We start from the raw sequence: 17,248 nt of genomic DNA, 5'->3' as shown, positions 1-17,248 counted from the left end.
TATCAAAGGAAATGCAACACGATAGAAGAGTTCTCTCCGCCGTGTAAGATCCTCGAACATAGGTTTAGGTTCGGCCTCAATGGGGTAATGGAGGCCGGACGGAGATTGGCCCTCGAGTGCAAAGGCAGAAGGGAGCTTGACTGCAAGACCCACCCATCGAGCCTAACATAGGTCATATCCCTCATGACATAAGATTGAAAAATCCAAACCTTCCAAACTCATTGGCGTCAAGCGTAAGGGAATGCTTGGCGTTTGGTAATTTCTCCTCCGACTAGAATTAAGGATCCCATCAAAACGCCTAATTTAAAAGGAGTAGCCAAAGCAACTTTATCAATTGCTAGCAGCAAAAAAAAGAGCGACCAAGCAGGAAATCACATGGATTAATTGATGATTTCCATCCACATCTCGAGTCGTTATAATACAATACAAGACTTCTCAACTGAGCAAACGAGGAAAGAGAGGTCGGTTTAAGGTATATCTTCTACCAAGACATTTACTGAAGAAGCAGAAGCCATTTTGAAGGGATCTGCTCAGGAACAAATTGAGCAAAAACCAAATATAATTTTATAAGGGTATAAATGTAAATTTCCTTCTATAAAATCCAAAACTCATTTCTGATTGTCTGCTAAAAAAAGCCTCTCGAGCAATCTCGTCTTTCTCGTGCCATGGCGGAGGAAACGGGAATGGGGGCGGAGCTGGCGTCGCAGGAGAGAGGAAGAGAGGAGGTGGATCCATCGTCGGAGGTCGAGGAAGGCGAGATCGATGACGAAGCCGTGGTATCATCGCCGGGGAGGCGTCCTGCGTCGGAACCTCTCCAGCCCCACCCGCTGGAGCACGCGTGGACCTTCTGGTTCGATAATCCCAGCGCCAAGGCTAAGCAGGCCGCCTGGGGTAGCTCCATGCGCCCCGTCCATACCTTCTCCACCGTCGAGGATTTCTGGAGGTTTCCCCCTTTTTACTGCTGATCTAGTTTTTTTGTTTTTGTTTTTTTTTTTCCTTTTTTTGAATCAGTTTTCTTGTGGCTTTTAGTTGGGTTTTTTCGTTTGCTTAATAAGATGATCATGATTATGTTGTTTTCATACTTTTGTTTTGATTTGGTTTACAAGTGTTGAATCGGTTGGTGTTCTAATCCCTTAGTTTAGGCTTTGATTTAATCTAGCATCTTTCAAAAAATAACTTTTTGATGGTTAGATTATTTTTATACGGGCTTGTGTCTGGATGAATCATTTGCTAGAAAACGCTATGAAAGAAGTGTGCACTAGGTTTTGCAACTGTTGAATCATGTGCTATACTGTTATCGCAATTGTTAATTTTGGCTACTACTCCATAAAGATGATGACTTTGTTTTGTTTCAAGTCGTTTGATGGTTTAATTAGCTTATGGTATGTGTGCTTGTGCAGAAATAAAGCATTTGCAAGAAAAAAAAATTCCATGGAAGAGGTTCATTAGGTTCATAACATAAGTCTTGAAGTATTTAGTGTTCTAATTGCTAATTTAGGGTTTTATTCCATTCAGCACCATTCAAAAAAGACGTTTTTTTTTTGAGTGATTTAATGGGTTCCGTTGATTTATGTTATAGTGTAGATAAAGCATTTACAAGAAACTGCCATGATGGAAGTGTGAACTAGTTTTACAAGTGTTAAATCATGTGTTGTGCAACTGCTAATTTCAGTTTCCATGCCATCAAACATTTGTTGGAAAAAAAGATGTTTTTTATTTTGTTTGAGTAACTTGATGGCTTAGTTACCTTAGGTTACATGTGTCTGTGTATGGATAACGCATTTACAAGAAAATGACATGAAAGAAGTTTCACATAGTATTACAAGCAATAGTTTAGGTTTGCACCCTATCCAGAATTCCTAACTTTTTTTTATTTGAGTAATTTGATGTGTTTAGTTGGCCTATTTATATGTATATGTGCTCTTCTAAAGCAATACAAGAAGAATTTCTTGAGGAAAATGTGTAGGGTGCAAACTGTGGTGATCCATTTTGGGGGTTTTCTATTTGGTTGTGTTTGGATGAGAGGAAATTAATGAAAATATATGTGAACATGGTGACAAATTGTTTTCTTGTGTTTGGGCTGATGAGAGAAGATTGAATAGCGTTTTAAGAAATGATTTCATAAAGCTCTTTTGTTTTCCTTTCCTTGATTGAAATATGCCGTTGATGTTAAAGCCATGAGAATATGTTGGGGATATTGATTCTGGACATGCCCACTGGGTTTTCTCCCCTTTTCTGTTACGATTTGGATGATGTTGAAAGTTTTATTGCCTAGTCCCTTGATTCCCTGGATTAATGACATATAAGGTATTTATGTTGATTGCATGGAAACTGTTACAGTTTCTTAAGAGATATATATTATATATTGTTAAGAATTATCCTTCCATATTAAGTACCCCAAGCTATATATATATATATATATATAGGTTGTTGATTGCAGAATTTGTGAGAAAAAATGGCTAGTTTATTAGAGCAATGTTATTAATAGCGATAAAAACGCTCGCCTAGGTGCTCAGGTGAGGAGGCGAGGTGAGGCCTTAGCACCTCAACACCCTCAGGGTGAAACGCCTTGAAGGAGGTGAGCCCAGGCATGTGCTTTTTGCTAGGCGCCAGGCATTAAAAAAAGGGTGCCTATCTGGTGTTAATTGGGATTTTAAAACAACACACCTACTAATAAAGAAAAAAATAAATTTAGGGGAGAAAAACTAGGTGATTTTAAAAAGGTACACATATTAATAAGGAAGAACATAAATTTAGGGGAGAAAAACTAAGCGTTTTTAAAAAGACAGACCTACTGATAAGAAGGGAAATAAATTTAGGAGAGAAACTAGATGATTTGAAAAAGGCGCACTTACTAATAAAGAATGAAATAAATTTAGGGGAGAAAAACTAGGTGATTTACGTGTACAATTGCTATGTTTTAAAAAATAATGAGTAAATTAAGAGATTAACTAATTAATTAGAAAAAAATTGAAGAGGCAACAAAAGTTGCACTCTAAATCTAGTGATAGAGTTGAAGCTAGTTTAGATGATGAGGAGGATGATGTTGTAGAACTAGATGACTTTTGAAGATAGAGTTTGCGCTCTAAAAACTTGAGTAGTTTTAGACTTTCAGGAAGTGTTTTGCTTGACTTTAATAATTCCAAAAAATATATATATATATATATATATAAATTATTTATTAACTAGCATTTTACTTCGCTCGGGTGTGCGCCTTTGGTGGTGCCTCTCTCCTCGGGCAATAAAAAGTCTTAGCACCTTAAGGGCGCCTAGTGCTTTTAATTACACTGTATTAGAGTTAATAGTGTCTTATACTTGAGTTGTTTAGTTTCCTTATGTTGCATGCTAATAGATTTGGTTTAAATAGTGGCACATTTAAATGAACTAGAAGACTGTAACTGTACCTTGGTTTCTGAGCTACACAAGATAAAATAAAAGAAAAAAAGTTGATGTTGCTTAATTAGGTTGATGAAAGTTGGATATTTTGTCATAGGGCAAGCTTGTTTTTTACTATTAAAATTGCATCTGTAGACCTTTCATTTCTGCTATTATTTGTAGGACTGCATTGAATATTGATTATTCCATGCAAATGGCAATTGCAGATGGATAATTTAGTGGAATATCTTATTAATGTTATTGATGTGTTCCTTATTGCAAATCCCTTGTGTAATTTGGCGAAGTTGAGATGCTAGATAAATATTACATGAGCTGGAAAATTGTTTGATGATAGGATGAATACAGAAATCTGTTAGTTTTTTATGGTTGGGATGCAATAGTAGGTCTAATTGGCCTGTGCCTTTTTGAAATGTGAAATTCTAGTTTCCTTATTGTCCAATTACATCAATGTGCACGTGCTATCATCAAAAAGAAAAAAAAAAGCAACATTGAGTGAAAAGCAAACTATGCATGGAGGCCCACCAAATAAAATACCTTGTATCTTATTCAACCAGCTCCATATCACAAATTTCTAGCTTTTGTGCCTCCTTAATTACAATTGATATGGTTTTAAACTTAGTTATTTCTGTTTAGTGGATCCTCAGCCTGTTGGAATTCAAATTTTTGATGATATATTTCTTTTTCTCTCTTTTGACCATGGCTGTCGAGATTGTGATCCTGATCTTATAATTTTATTTTCATATTCAAACGATTGACTATTAACGATTCCTTGTAGCATCAAGTTGGATATTGATTTGATCCATCATAAAATTGTGTTGGATCATGATCACCTAATCCTTAAATTCTGTCTTTTTTACTTTGGCTGAATTGAGATTAGTTGTTTTTAAAGATAAAAGTTTTTTTGGCTGTGCGTTTTGTCTCTAGTAAGTGTGATACTTGCAAAGCATTGTAGTGATGTTAAGTATGTCTTGAGAACAATGATGTTTGACCTTGGTAGCAATTTGCAATTTTGTTCCGTCCATTCTTTGAGGTTGTTGTGCTTATACCCATGAGGAAAGGGAGATGACCTTTTGCTTTGGGATTAAGTTTGTTGGGAAAAGCTTCTTGTAGCGTTGGTAGCTGATATTTGTACTTCTAGATGTTTTCAGTTGTGTTACATGTTTAGGCTAATATTGGTTGAATTTCTTTACTTCTGTTTATATTTTCTTACTTATTCATGTATGTAGAACTTGATAATCTTTTTTTGTATTTTTAATAAGTATTATAATTTCTTTTTCAGCCTATACAATAACATCCATCACCCAAGCAAGCTGACGGTTGGAGTAGATTTTTATTGTTTTAAGGACAAAATTGAGCCAAAATGGGAAGATCCAGTTTGTGCTAATGGAGGAAAATGGACCATTAGCTGTGCTAGAGGAAAAGCTGACACAGTCTGGCTATATACGGTATGTTTCTACCATCGAAATAATATACATGTCAACATCTTTTTATATCTGCATGACTGGATGGTTCCGTTGATTTCTCATTAGTTGTTGGCGATGATTGGTGAGCAATTCGACTTTGGTGACGAAATATGTGGAGTAGTTGTTAATGTACGTGGGAAGCAGGAAAGGATAGCTATATGGACGAAGAATGCATCCAATGAAGCTGCTCAGGTAAATGACCATATGGAAATTTTTCAATAATGTAACTAAGATTTTTATTCCTTCACGTGAAAAATTCATTTGTGGCATATTTGCTTTTATGACTCTAGTTATAAAGCTAGAAATTAATTCATGAATTCTAGCATGATATTCATAATATTCTTCCAAACGAATGTTTTCTATCATATATATTTTTTATGATTTTTTACAGTTCTTAGAGGCAATGATCATATATACTGGTAATGCTTGACTACCCAGAAAACCTTAGTATTCAGCAAGATTTTCGGAGTGGGTATGGATGGAAAATTGCATCATTTAGTGAAATTGCGAAGTTTCGTATCGCATCATCTCAGTGTATGAGAATTGAACCTTTGGTTGTCAATCAGAGATCTTGTTGAGTGTAGTTTAATTTGACCAGTTAATCAAGAAGTGCATTATGAGTTAGGAATTGTATTACTTGATGCGCTATCACAAGAGCTGGTTCATGAAATAGAATAAAGTGTTTCTTATCAGAATATATCGTCCATTAAATTTTGTTTATGAGTAGCATCCTATCTGAGCATTTCTCTGTTATTTCAAATGATATAGAAGTACTGTCATTGTCATAATGTTGTTTCTTTCACTGAGCACTTAGTCCATGCATGTTTAAATAGAAAGTATGTGAAGAGTTTTTTCACCTGTAAAAGTTATGAAGCTATTTTTTATGGAAAACCACTTTGTGCATGACTGACTCTGCTAATTTGAGAGTGGCCTGAAAGTAAATAATTTTCTAATTTGAGAAATGATTCATTTCTGGTCATAGAATGTCATTCCAAAATGGTTGATGTCTTGCATGTCTCCCTGCAATTCTGGTAGCAAATTTATTTCCTTTTTCATGTGAAGCTAGTATTTCACTCTTACATATAACAGGTACAGTCTACATCTAGAAAGCGTATATTCCCCTACATAAATGAGTATGACAATTGAAAGTCATTTGAACATATATTGAATAAACAGTATTTGTTCACTGAGGTTAGCTTGTAATCTCCAATCCTTTATAGTGGTCCCTTTATTCTCATCTTGGCCCATAAATGGCAGTCATAAAAAAAGATGATGTTGAACAGACTGGTGAATGGACTATTATGGCTTCTGATACATTTAGCTTACTACTGAATCCTATCTGTATGACTTGTAATACTCCAGCCTATGCACGGAAGTAAATTAAAGCCTGTCCGAGATCCTGTAAGCCTATATGAATTAGCCTTCACCTGGTTGACAATTTATATTTGATCCGAGCCTATCTGATAGGAATTGATACTTAAATAAGCTTTTCTGAAAAAGGCAGGAAAACTTTTTCTAGCTCAAGCTGAGAGATTTGGATCACAAATGAGCTCAGCTTATTCTGTTGGTTTGGTCAATTTATTTGGTTAATTCTTCCAATTCTAGGTGAGGGAGTTAATATTTTTATTTGTAATTTTTAATAATTCTTATGTAGCTAAGCATAAGCAACAACCGTTATGCTTTCAATAGGACTTGCTATACATTCTTATGAATCATATGATCCAAAAACAAGGGGCTTATATGGTAAGAGATGCAATTCAATGGGAAAAAGGCATTCCCGCATTTGCGGAAATCTCAAGATGCGATCAATGTCTTGAGAGTAGTTTACATGAAGTGGCCCAACATATACTAACCCGATATTTCATTGTAAATGGATTGAGCGTGTAAACTGGTTCTTTTGTTGGAGATTTTTTTTTTCCAACAGAAGCTTTTGTATCTGTGTATGTACTGTTTATAAACAGACAAGCAACATTTTTGGACACCATTTGCATTTCGATTTTTCATTACTTCAACTTCTTGTAATTTCTCTAGTTTTTTTTCCAGCCACAACATGATATTAATAATTGCTAGATTTTTTTTTTTCCGTTTGTAGATAAGCATTGGGAAGCAGTGGAAGGAGTTACTGGATTCCAAAGAGACCATTGGGTTCATATTTCATGTGAGTGAGACTTCGAATTAGTATTGCATTTTATCTATATATATTTTGCTATTTTGCCGGCATAACATGTTGTAATACTTGTTATTTACAGGACGATGCGAAGAAGCTTGATAGAGGAGCAAAGAGTAGGTATACAGTATGAGTTATTTGTTTAGAGTTGTCTGCTGTGTTATCAAATGATTTAGAGTATATGATATGAACATTTGGTAATGTTTGTGATTTGTGAGGCAAAAATGTTGCCTTGTGGTTTGGACAACTTTGTTTGACTTACATATTCAGAAAATATGGACTTCCATGCTGCTTCATTTTTTCAGTTGTGGCACTTCTTTTGTTCTTGGTACAATTTATTTTCAGTATATATACCTGTAAAAATATCTATTTTATTTTATTTTATTTTGCACATATAGTCTCATTTATAAGTGAATTTATTCTTTGGTGGTAGTATTTCATTTCCCTTCGAAGCAACGTTTGAAGGGTTAAATTTATGGTTTGTTCGCATTATATATATATATATATATATATATATATATAAACACATTAATAAAGCTGAGGTTTAAATCATTATTTTAATGTATTTACTACTTTAAAAAATTTAGTAGTATGCACATAATTTTAAGTTTTTCAAAAGCATAAGGGTTTCATATTTGTCTAGGCGTTATGCAGGCAATTTTCTTTTGTTTATAAAAAGTACTTTATGTTAATTGTTTGCAGTGTAAAAGTTTTGTTTAAAGTCATTTGTAAGAATGCAATGTGGATTAAAAAAATATATTTTTCTTAATCCAAAGATGCACCATTTTAATTTTCCTTTTAAAGACTAGTAGGTCATTTTAATTAGGTTAAATTTTTGTTTCACCTTGGTTTTCTTTGAATAATAACGATTTTTATGAGTTTAGTAGATATTTGGTTTACTCAAATCATAAATATAGTGATGTAAAACACGTTATTAGGATTCGATTTTCAGGTATTGAAGGTTTAAATCCATATATTTATTTCACAAAATATAAAGCATAGAACATATGAGAAGTGAAACCAAAAACCAAACAAGTATGCATCCATATATATATGGCAATAATTTATTTAGGGCATTTTTAGAATGTCCCAGGTTTCTAGGAACATTCTTAGAATGCCCCTAGAAACCAAAAAGTAAAAGTGAGGAAGAATAAAAGAGAGGCATAAGTATAGAAAGGGAGAGAGTGTGTAACAGCAAATCACCTTGGATACTAAGGAATAATCTGCCACTATTTGGATGTTTGATCCAACAGTTATAGTTCAGTCAGCGTGAAAGACATTATAAAATTATGAAACTCATTTGAAAATTATATTCATCACTATTTAACCATTAGATTTTGTTCCAATGATTAACATACACATGTTCGTGGATTTATTATCTATGAATATGTCTAAATGACTGACCATATATATATATATAACTGAAATGTTTACTCATTTACTGGTATTATTATTAGAAAATTCTTAACCCCAATTTTATATCTGCAAACTTAAAAAACAAATATATCTTCTCCACGGTCACCGAGACAACTCAACAAGCTCAAATCTTTAAAGTTTTTTAATTTTTATTTTTAGTACTTTATTTGAAATATTTTTTTTTAAAAGTTTTTTGAAAATCAATTTATTGTATTTTGCTATGAAAAAAATTTTAAGTTTGTAAAAATATATGAATTATTTGTTTTTGTCTATTTAAAATTTTTAACAAGTTTGTTGCTGGTTTAGTTTAAGTTTGAAAATTTAAACTTATTTGGTTTGGAAATTGTGTTTCTTGATTGTACTACACATTCCCATCCGTAATTACTCTGTTAAAGATTGATATATATCTTTTCTTTTACTAATCCTACTAATTGAATTATTTAAAAACATATATAAAATTTGTAAGGAACATCTAATTTATGTTAAAATGTTGATTTTACTGGAATAATATTAATTTAATTATGAGTTAAACAAACATGCTCATTTTTGTCCTTGTAAAATACAAATATATTTACTTCAGTTCCTACACTACAGAAATATATTCATTTTGATCTTTTACTTTCAATTAGAAAAATTAAAATAACTTACTAGATAAACAAACTATCACAACCATAACCATGTGATAAGATCAAAAATAAAATTTATATGTGAAATTCAGAGACCAAAATGATTTTTTACAAGGACCAAAACAAACATTTGGATATAATTCATAGAACTAATTTTGAACCTTCACTTGGAGGCACACACAGTTATTGTAACATTTTACAATACAATAGAATAGAACATGTTTAGTCTTTAATAATATATTTTTTTATTTTACATAAAGTGATAAACCAATTATATATATATATAATTAATGTTTAACCTCCTCAAAAACATTAAAGTAAATATAAATGTATTTTTCTCCAAAGGAAATTTTTCTCAAAATTCACTCCACTTTGATACTTTTAATTGTTAATAATTTTAAAATATAAAATTATGGGGAGTGAAAAAATAAAAGAGTTTTGGTCTATTTGATTCGCACATGAGTACAATACAAATAGGTGAAATACAGCATAAGTACTTGTGTTGTTTCATGTTTGATGTTCAATGAACACCACAAAATATGACTGGATAAAAAATGATAAAATTACTGTAATACCTTATTGCACTATTTTAATAGTCGACCTATGGCAATGATTAATAGCCGGCCAATGAATGTGGTGGGATGATGACAGTGGCCAGTTTCGATGGTCGATGGTGACTAATGACTTATCAGTGACATGGCCGGATGACAACGGTGGGACAAAAAAACCATCAAGTTATATTGTTTCTCATCACTTCTTCCGTACTATATTCGCACATCGTTTACCAAAAATAAAAAATAAAATAAAATCTGCTAGTATCTCCCTCATATTTTTGAGGATCAAACACACCCTTTTACTTTGTTATATGTGTGATATGCAGATTGAGGGGAATATTTTGACACCCGGGTCAATGTGGAGCCAACCTGGAATTGACCACTGGATCACATTCATATCCATTAGCAACATCATGGTGGACGTGCAAAACTCAACATGTACGTGTCTATAACTCTATGTAGATTCTGTTTAACATTTAGTATTGAACTTATATATATTATATCCACAATGTATTTCATCTTCTTATTTGTATACAAAACTACCCCAACAGTCAATCATTGGATAGCCCAATGATATGACATCAAAGTGTAAAAAGGAGGTCATGAGTTCAAATCTCTCCCCCAATAGTACTGTTCCCGTACTGTTCATACACTGTTCACACGGGATTCTTATACTATTTTTATACTATAAATATACTGTACATCCGGGTTCTAGTACTGTTTATATTCATAAAAATAGACGCTTGTCGTCTATTATTCAAAACTGCCCCAATAACTTACAAGATGTAAGTTATACATATATAACACATTCTTGATTATATTTAATAATACATATATTGGATATTTTTTGAAGTTTGATCTTGAGATGAATTTGCAGACATCGGGAATATTGAGTTTCCAGAATGTCCAATTGAAAAGTCTGAAATTTAAGAATAGCACAGCAAAAGCACATAAGCGTAGGAAAGTGCAGTGGGGTGCATTTGAAAGGATTGACTATAACTAGACGTAGCCATTTTGAACCGAAACCGTGGAGCCGAACCGAACCGAACCGCCAAAAAACTAGAGCCAAACCGGAAAAACCAGTATCGTCCTAAAAAGCGGAACCCGAACCTTCGTATAAGGTTCGGTTCCGGTTTTCAAAATTTAAAAAACACGTGGAACCGCTGGGTTCCATATGCTGATTCAATCAGCCCGATACATACGGCTCAACCAAAAGGTTCAAAAATAAAAGTTCATATTATATTATATAAATATAATATGAATAATGTCATACTTATATAAATAACGTCATTTATGATTAGGTTTTTTTATTTTGTTAATATCATTAATTAGTAATTAATTAAGTAATTGCATGTTTAAAAGATATTTTAAATAATTAATTAAAGATATTAACCAAGTTGATTATTGATTAGAGTCCGATTACGAATACTTGATTAGCATATTAGGTCGATTTGTGACATTCGTCCAATTTATATGTCTTGTCGCCATGCGAAACTTTTATACTCATGCAAGAGGATAGAGTTATAATTAATTGATTATGCCACAAATTATTAGGTTACAAATTAAATATGGATTTATTAAAACAATTTTAATTAACTAGAAGTACTTAAATATTCAATTCTTTTAGTAGATTTCCATATTATTTTTTTATAATTTAATATAAAAACAAAGATTAGACTTTATATATCTTCCAGTTTTGAAACTTACAAAATTAACGTAGTTCATATTAAATTATATTTATTTTTATATAAATGAAAATATCTTGAGTAAAATGCTCTCATGTAAAACATTTTGAATCATTAAAAATATATAAATAAATAAAAATAAAATAAACATGAATATATATGTGTATATATATCAATTTGCTCGATTTTTGTTGATCATTTATATATATATATATATATATATTCAATATATAGATAAAACTCCCAAGATTTTTCAATTTAGTAAACTATGCAACTTATATAAGTATACTAGAAATCAAAAAAAGAAAAAGGAAAAAAATAAAAAACAATTCCTAAAAGAAAAAAACAAATAACATACATGAACATTAAAAAAATAATAACAACAAAATAAATAAAACATTGAAAACCTCGGGTATACCGTGATCACCTGCTAACTTAACCTACTATCTTATATTAGTATTAAATTAATTCTTGTATTTTTTTGTGTTAATTAATTTGAATTATTGAATTATTTAGTTAAAAAAATAAACCGAACTAGTATGAACGCACAAAATCAGTAATCAGTTGAACCAAAACCGCTCGAGCAAAACCGAACCGCCAGAGAACCTTGCTTTAGGCGGTTCGGTTCCCGGGTTCAAGGTTTCCTGAACTCGGAACCGCGATTCGAGGGAATCCCGTAACCCGGGCGGTTCTCGAACCGTGGCCATGTCTAACTATAACTGCTCCTGGAAATAGTCCTAACATACTGATGGCATCCACATCGAACAAACCACTCATTCTGATATTTTTCAGTGTAACATCGGAACCGGCAATTTACATCATTAATACATGATTGGTTTGCATCTATTAGTACATAAACTATCAGTAGTAGTTACTAATAATCGACATGAATAAATGGGTGATGATTACATTTCAATCGAAACCGGAACTGGAACCTCAAATCTGAATATCAGTTCGGTATCTTGTGGGCCTGGTCATGGCATAAGCATTGGACGTTTGGGAAAGAATGATTCTGTAGCTCAAGTAGAACAAATTCAAGTCACAAGTTGCCAATTCTACAACACATTGAATGGTGCAAGAATCAAAACATGGCAGGTAAGTTACTGACTATTTAAATTTATCTCTGTTTTTAATTAACACATTACATCTTGTATGAAATTGATTTCGCCTAAACACACAGGGAGGGTCGAATTATGCGAGGGCGATAACATTTGAAAACATAAATATCACCAATGTCAATCATCCGATAGTCATCGACCAATTTTACTGTGATGAAGCTATCGCCCATAATTGTCCCATTAAGGTAAATGTAACAAATTAATACGTGCATTCTCATGCAATCATATGATTAAACAAATACTGATATGAATGCAAATATGTATGTATGTACAGTGAAGACATCGGCAGTTAAAGTGAGGTAATATGAAGTACATCGGATTGTCAGGGATGACAACCGGTGATGTAGCGATAAATCTGAGTTGCAGTGACAGTGTAGGTTGCACAGACATTTTAATGGATACAGTGAACATTGTGGGAGCAACTGCAAGTGTGAAGGAAAGTAGCTTTTGCAAGAATGCTAGTGTGAAGGAAAGTAGTTTTTTCATTAATTTAGCTTTCCTACTGCCCATATATCTGTCTATACATTTGAGCACTGTTTTCTACTTTGGCGGTCAAAAAAGATAAGCATGAATCAAACTAGCACCAAAAAAGCTAGCCAAACTAAACACTACTCTCAAGATAACTGCTGGAGTCCTTGGACTTGGAGATTAACATTGTATCAAATGATCAAATTGAAATTAACAAAAGAAAGAAATAAGATGGAAATTTTGATCACCCTAGCACTAAAGTGTACGGCACACTAAGCATTTAGAAATATTCAGAGTATACGTCAAAGTCAAAGGCTTATATAACATGGAGACTTCAGCAGATGTACAAACATAGATAAGAATATACACCATAACTGTTCTAAATATCTTGATCAATCATTCAAAATTAATATGAGGTTAAGGAAGATCTGGTTTATAAGGTTAGCTCTGGATGAATGAAATGCACGTGTTAATGAAGTGCCACATAATCGAATTGAAAGGAAAAACCTACAGGACTAGCAATACATAGGCATGCGATGATCATGGTTGACAATGTTGCTTAAAAAATTCATATAGGACATGTAGAAGAGATAAGAATGCGGAGATGGATGTGGGCATATCACCAAGGCATTACAACATTTAATATTTAAACCGAAAGAAGAATAGTTATAATAAGTTAATAACAACATGAGACAAGTGTTCAAGATGATTTGGAAATACTAAATGTGCAACTTCAACATATGATACAAAAGATGCATCTTCAAATTTGTTCTAAAGCTTTTAAGTTTCAACATGATTTTGTAATATTGATGAGGTGATTAAATTGTAAAGGAGAGATCTTAAGTAAACATTGATTGTGATGATAAAACAAAACTTTGCATGGGTTTTCATAGAGCATGAACCATTTGGACTATGTGATAACTAATACAATATGCCATATGATGCAAAAAAATAAAATAAAATAAAATAATAATAATAATAATAATAATAATAATAATAATAATAATAATAATAATAATTTGCACTTTCAAATTTGTCATGACTATAAAAAGCCTTGATTGGAGGCTCAACAACCTTATATATAGACTGCCCAATGAAGTAATTAACACATTTCAAACATAAACGAGAGGAGCATTACTAGATACTTCTGATTACTAATAAACCAACAACAAAATCATTAGAAACAGCATAGATTAAATATTAGCCTCTCTCAGCAAAGAATAGAATCTATCTGAGCTTTAGTTCAATAAATTAAGTGTTTTATAATTCTGCTCTATAATCATGATCCACAAAAAACTTATTACAATGCCAAGTTTTACAATGCTTCATGACTAAACAAAATAAGTAAAATCACATTTGAGACAAAATTTCACATGGATTCAACTCCATCATTCTACTAAATAGCATGTGAAAACGTCCGTCCGGAAAAGCTGCAGCAGTAAAAATAACTTCAAACAATGCTAAGCTTCCTTCAAAACAATACTGTAGACTCCTCAGATGCATCAATAGTAAAGCCTATTCTGAACAAAAAGTTCCTCTGCTGAAACTTCCAGCTTTATTAAGCAGAAGAGTGCAAAGTAGTTATTCAACACAACTACATTAGTACATGTCATCAAACTCCTTACGAGAGCAAATTCTTAAGCATAAAGCCAATAACTTTCTTCTATTTTGTTATACTTAAGCAAAAAAAAATAAAGAAAAAGGTTAAAACTTTTCCTTTCTCCCCCAATTTTCCCTAAATACAAACATAGCCCAAGTGAATCAAAGAAAGGCCAGCAGGAGCAGAGAATATCATAACAACAAACAGAATCAGAAAAAAAAAAATGGCAAATTGTTCTTTTTTTAACTGCTAAAGTAAAGCAAATGCAATGCCATCAGCTGATATCTTAGAAGAGAAACTCCAAACATAAAGAATTACCATATCATTGATTTCATTTGAAGCAGATGCAGCATCTGATCTTACTCAGATCGCCGAGCAAACCTCTCGACACCAGAATCATTGAGGTTGATTCCCACCATGGGCTCGCCAAGTCCGCAGCTCACTTCAGCAAGAACCTCCGGATCGCTGTAGTTAGTGACAGCCTGAACGATGGCCCTGGCTCGGCGAACCGGATCTCCGCTCTTGAAAATCCCAGAACCAACGAAAACCCCATCGCAACCCAGCTGCATCATGAGAGCGGCGTCTGCCGGAGTAGCAATACCACCGGCAGCGAATTGAACGACAGGAAGCCTACCAAGCTGCTTGGTCTGCATGACAAGATCATAGGGCGCAGCGATCTTCTTCGCATAGGCGAAGACCTCATCGTCATCCATGTTGCGGAGGGCGCGGATCTGGCCCATGACTGAGCGGACATGGCGGACAGCCTCGACGACGTTGCCGGTGCCGGCCTCGCCCTTGGTGCGTATCATAGCGGCGCCCTCGCGGATGCGGCGAAGGGCTTCGCCGAGGTCGCGGCAGCCGCAGACGAAGGGAACGCGAAAGTTGTGCTTGTTGATGTGGTGTTCGTCGTCGGCGGGGGTGAGGACCTCGGACTCGTCGACGTAGTCAACGCCGATGGTCTCGAGGATGAGAGCTTCGACGAAGTGGCCGATGCGAGCCTTGGCCATGACCGGAATAGTGACGGCGCGCTTGATCTCCTTGATGAGGCCGGGATCGGACATGCGGGCGACGCCGCCCTGGGCTCGGATATCGGCGGGGACGCGCTCCAAGGCCATGACGGCGCAGGCGCCGGCCTCCTCGGCGATGCGGGCTTGCTCGGGTGTGACGACGTCCATGATCACGCCACCGCGGAGCATTTGGGCGAGGCCGGCCTTGACGGAGAACGTCGACTTCTTGGGCTCCGTCAGGGCGGCGGCGGCGGCGGAGCCGTACACCGTCACCACCGCGCTGTCCTCCATCTCGTCCTTCGCTTTCTCGGGTTTTGAACCAAGTTTGGCTGGCTGCTTTATTTATAGAGAAACCCTGGTTTATTTAGATGGGCCGGGCTTGAAACCCATATCTTTTATTTGTTGAAAGGTAAGTATATATTTTATGTTTATTTACTTGTGTTCATCTTTTATAATCTTATATCTTTTATTATAGATATATATTAGAGTAGCAAAGTTTAAAGGATACCTATCGAGCTCTTACACAAAGTTCTCCCGTCAAAACATAAATAAAATATTATAATAATACTAAATATTTATAATTATAATATTAAAAATACAAAAAGATTATTTTTTTATGATAATTGATATATTATTTATTAAATTATAAAATTAATAATAATAAATATAATATTTTACTTATTAAATTAATATTTTTTTCATATCAGATATCATATATTATATATTTAAGTAGAAAAGTCCTATGACATCTCAAGCTGTGAGAAAAAAAAATTCCTTCCAAAATTCTATAATATTATCATAATATTATAATATATATATATATATATATATATTATAATATAGATATATTTGTATTTATTAAAATATAAATAATTATCTTATTAATTTCGTAAAATATAGGATTAGATTAATTTAACTCATGATGAATTAAAGTCTTTTATTTATTATGATATTAATCATATATTGCTTTCAAAGTTTAAGTTATGATTAATCAATCAATTACTTAACATGTATATTTTTGAAATAGTTTTTAAAATATAAATATAGGATACAATTAAAGTTTTTATTTATCAAATTGAAAAATTAAAAATGATAAATATTCTATCTTATGTTAATTTTATTACTACAGTATGTATATATATATATATATATATATATATGTATGAAAGTTCAAGTTTTCACTAATAAATCTCCAATTCAGTTTAATATTTTTTTTAATAACTATTGTTTATATATAAATAATATAACATATATCCTACTAGAACCCAATGTCTTAATAGGACCCAAACCCTAATTAAATACTAATTATGGATATATTTGGAATTTAAATTTAAATTACCTAATCTTAATTGATTTTGGATTTTTCCTTTAAAATAAATTATTTGGGTTGTCTTGGACTAGCATGCAAATCCCGAGGCAAATACAAAATGCAAATTACAAAATTGCTCCTGAGATCATATCTCGGGGCAAAATACAGATTATAAAATTTTCCCTGAGATCATATCTCGAGGCAAAATGCACATTACAAGATTGCCCTTGAAAACACATATCTCGAGGCAATCTCAAATCTTAAGGATAGCCCAAACACACATCCCAAGGCGATCCTAAATTTCACAAAGAATGGAGAAATTTGAAGTATTTAAAGAACCAATAGAAGAAGTAAAACAACTCATTTTTAAGAAAGTGATGGCAGCTCAATATGACCAGTTTATCTCTGAGCAAAAAGTATTAAGACAACTTGCAAAAGA

The 17,248-nt window shown here is 33.3% G+C and overlaps 3 protein-coding genes across 6 annotated transcripts; 2 read left to right on the top strand and 1 right to left on the bottom strand.

The window, feature by feature from the left end:
• The first annotated feature begins 610 nt into the window (after positions 1 to 610).
• Positions 611 to 7,330, top strand: LOC120270885 (eukaryotic translation initiation factor 4E-1-like). The gene is made up of 5 exons (XM_039277959.1): positions 611 to 943; positions 4,676 to 4,841; positions 4,926 to 5,051; positions 6,952 to 7,017; positions 7,109 to 7,330. The coding sequence occupies exons 1-5, from the start codon at positions 666 to 668 to the stop codon at positions 7,157 to 7,159; spliced, it is 687 nt and encodes a 228-aa protein (XP_039133893.1). The 5' UTR covers positions 611 to 665; the 3' UTR covers positions 7,160 to 7,330.
• Positions 7,331 to 12,119: 4,789 nt separating this feature from the next.
• LOC120270286 (probable polygalacturonase At3g15720) lies at positions 12,120 to 12,628 on the top strand. Its single transcript, XM_039277304.1, has 2 exons — positions 12,120 to 12,402; positions 12,488 to 12,628. Exons 1-2 carry the CDS (start codon positions 12,202 to 12,204, stop codon positions 12,626 to 12,628), a joined length of 342 nt encoding a protein of 113 aa, XP_039133238.1. The 5' UTR covers positions 12,120 to 12,201.
• Positions 12,629 to 14,175: 1,547 nt separating this feature from the next.
• On the bottom strand, positions 14,176 to 15,824 carry LOC120270986 (probable pyridoxal 5'-phosphate synthase subunit PDX1.1). 4 transcript variants are annotated; one of them, XM_039278073.1, is made up of 2 exons: positions 14,812 to 15,824; positions 14,176 to 14,446 (listed from the first exon to the last, which is right to left on the bottom strand). In XM_039278073.1, exon 1 carries the CDS (start codon positions 15,789 to 15,791, stop codon positions 14,853 to 14,855), a length of 939 nt encoding a protein of 312 aa, XP_039134007.1. In that variant the 5' UTR covers positions 15,792 to 15,824; the 3' UTR covers positions 14,176 to 14,446; positions 14,812 to 14,852. The 4 variants fall into 4 exon arrangements, with proteins under 4 accessions (XP_039134007.1, XP_039134008.1, XP_039134010.1 ...); XM_039278074.1 differs by having other exon boundaries at positions 14,176 to 14,408; XM_039278076.1 differs by having other exon boundaries at positions 14,176 to 14,326.
• Between the last annotated feature and the right edge of the window lie 1,424 nt (positions 15,825 to 17,248).

The sequence above is a fragment of the Dioscorea cayenensis genome, chromosome 10 (assembly GCF_009730915.1).
Source record: "Dioscorea cayenensis subsp. rotundata cultivar TDr96_F1 chromosome 10, TDr96_F1_v2_PseudoChromosome.rev07_lg8_w22 25.fasta, whole genome shotgun sequence".
Classification (NCBI taxonomy): domain Eukaryota; kingdom Viridiplantae; phylum Streptophyta; class Magnoliopsida; order Dioscoreales; family Dioscoreaceae; genus Dioscorea; species Dioscorea cayenensis.
The sequence above is the reverse complement of the archived record's forward strand: the minus strand, read 5'-3'. Positions and strand labels throughout refer to the sequence as shown.

Coding starts and splice junctions, on each gene's coding strand:
- LOC120270885 (XM_039277959.1), top strand. CDS start 666: ATGGCGGAGGAAACGGGAATGGGGGCGGAGCTGGCGTCGCAGGAGAGA. Junction 944..4,675: donor ACCGTCGAGGATTTCTGGAG/GTTTCCCCCTTT, acceptor TTTCTTTTTCAG/CCTATACAATAACATCCATC. Junction 7,018..7,108: donor CCATTGGGTTCATATTTCAT/GTGAGTGAGACT, acceptor TGTTATTTACAG/GACGATGCGAAGAAGCTTGA.
- LOC120270286 (XM_039277304.1), top strand. CDS start 12,202: ATGGGTGATGATTACATTTCAATCGAAACCGGAACTGGAACCTCAAAT. Junction 12,403..12,487: donor CAAGAATCAAAACATGGCAG/GTAAGTTACTGA, acceptor CTAAACACACAG/GGAGGGTCGAATTATGCGAG.
- LOC120270986 (XM_039278073.1), bottom strand. CDS start 15,791: ATGGAGGACAGCGCGGTGGTGACGGTGTACGGCTCCGCCGCCGCCGCC.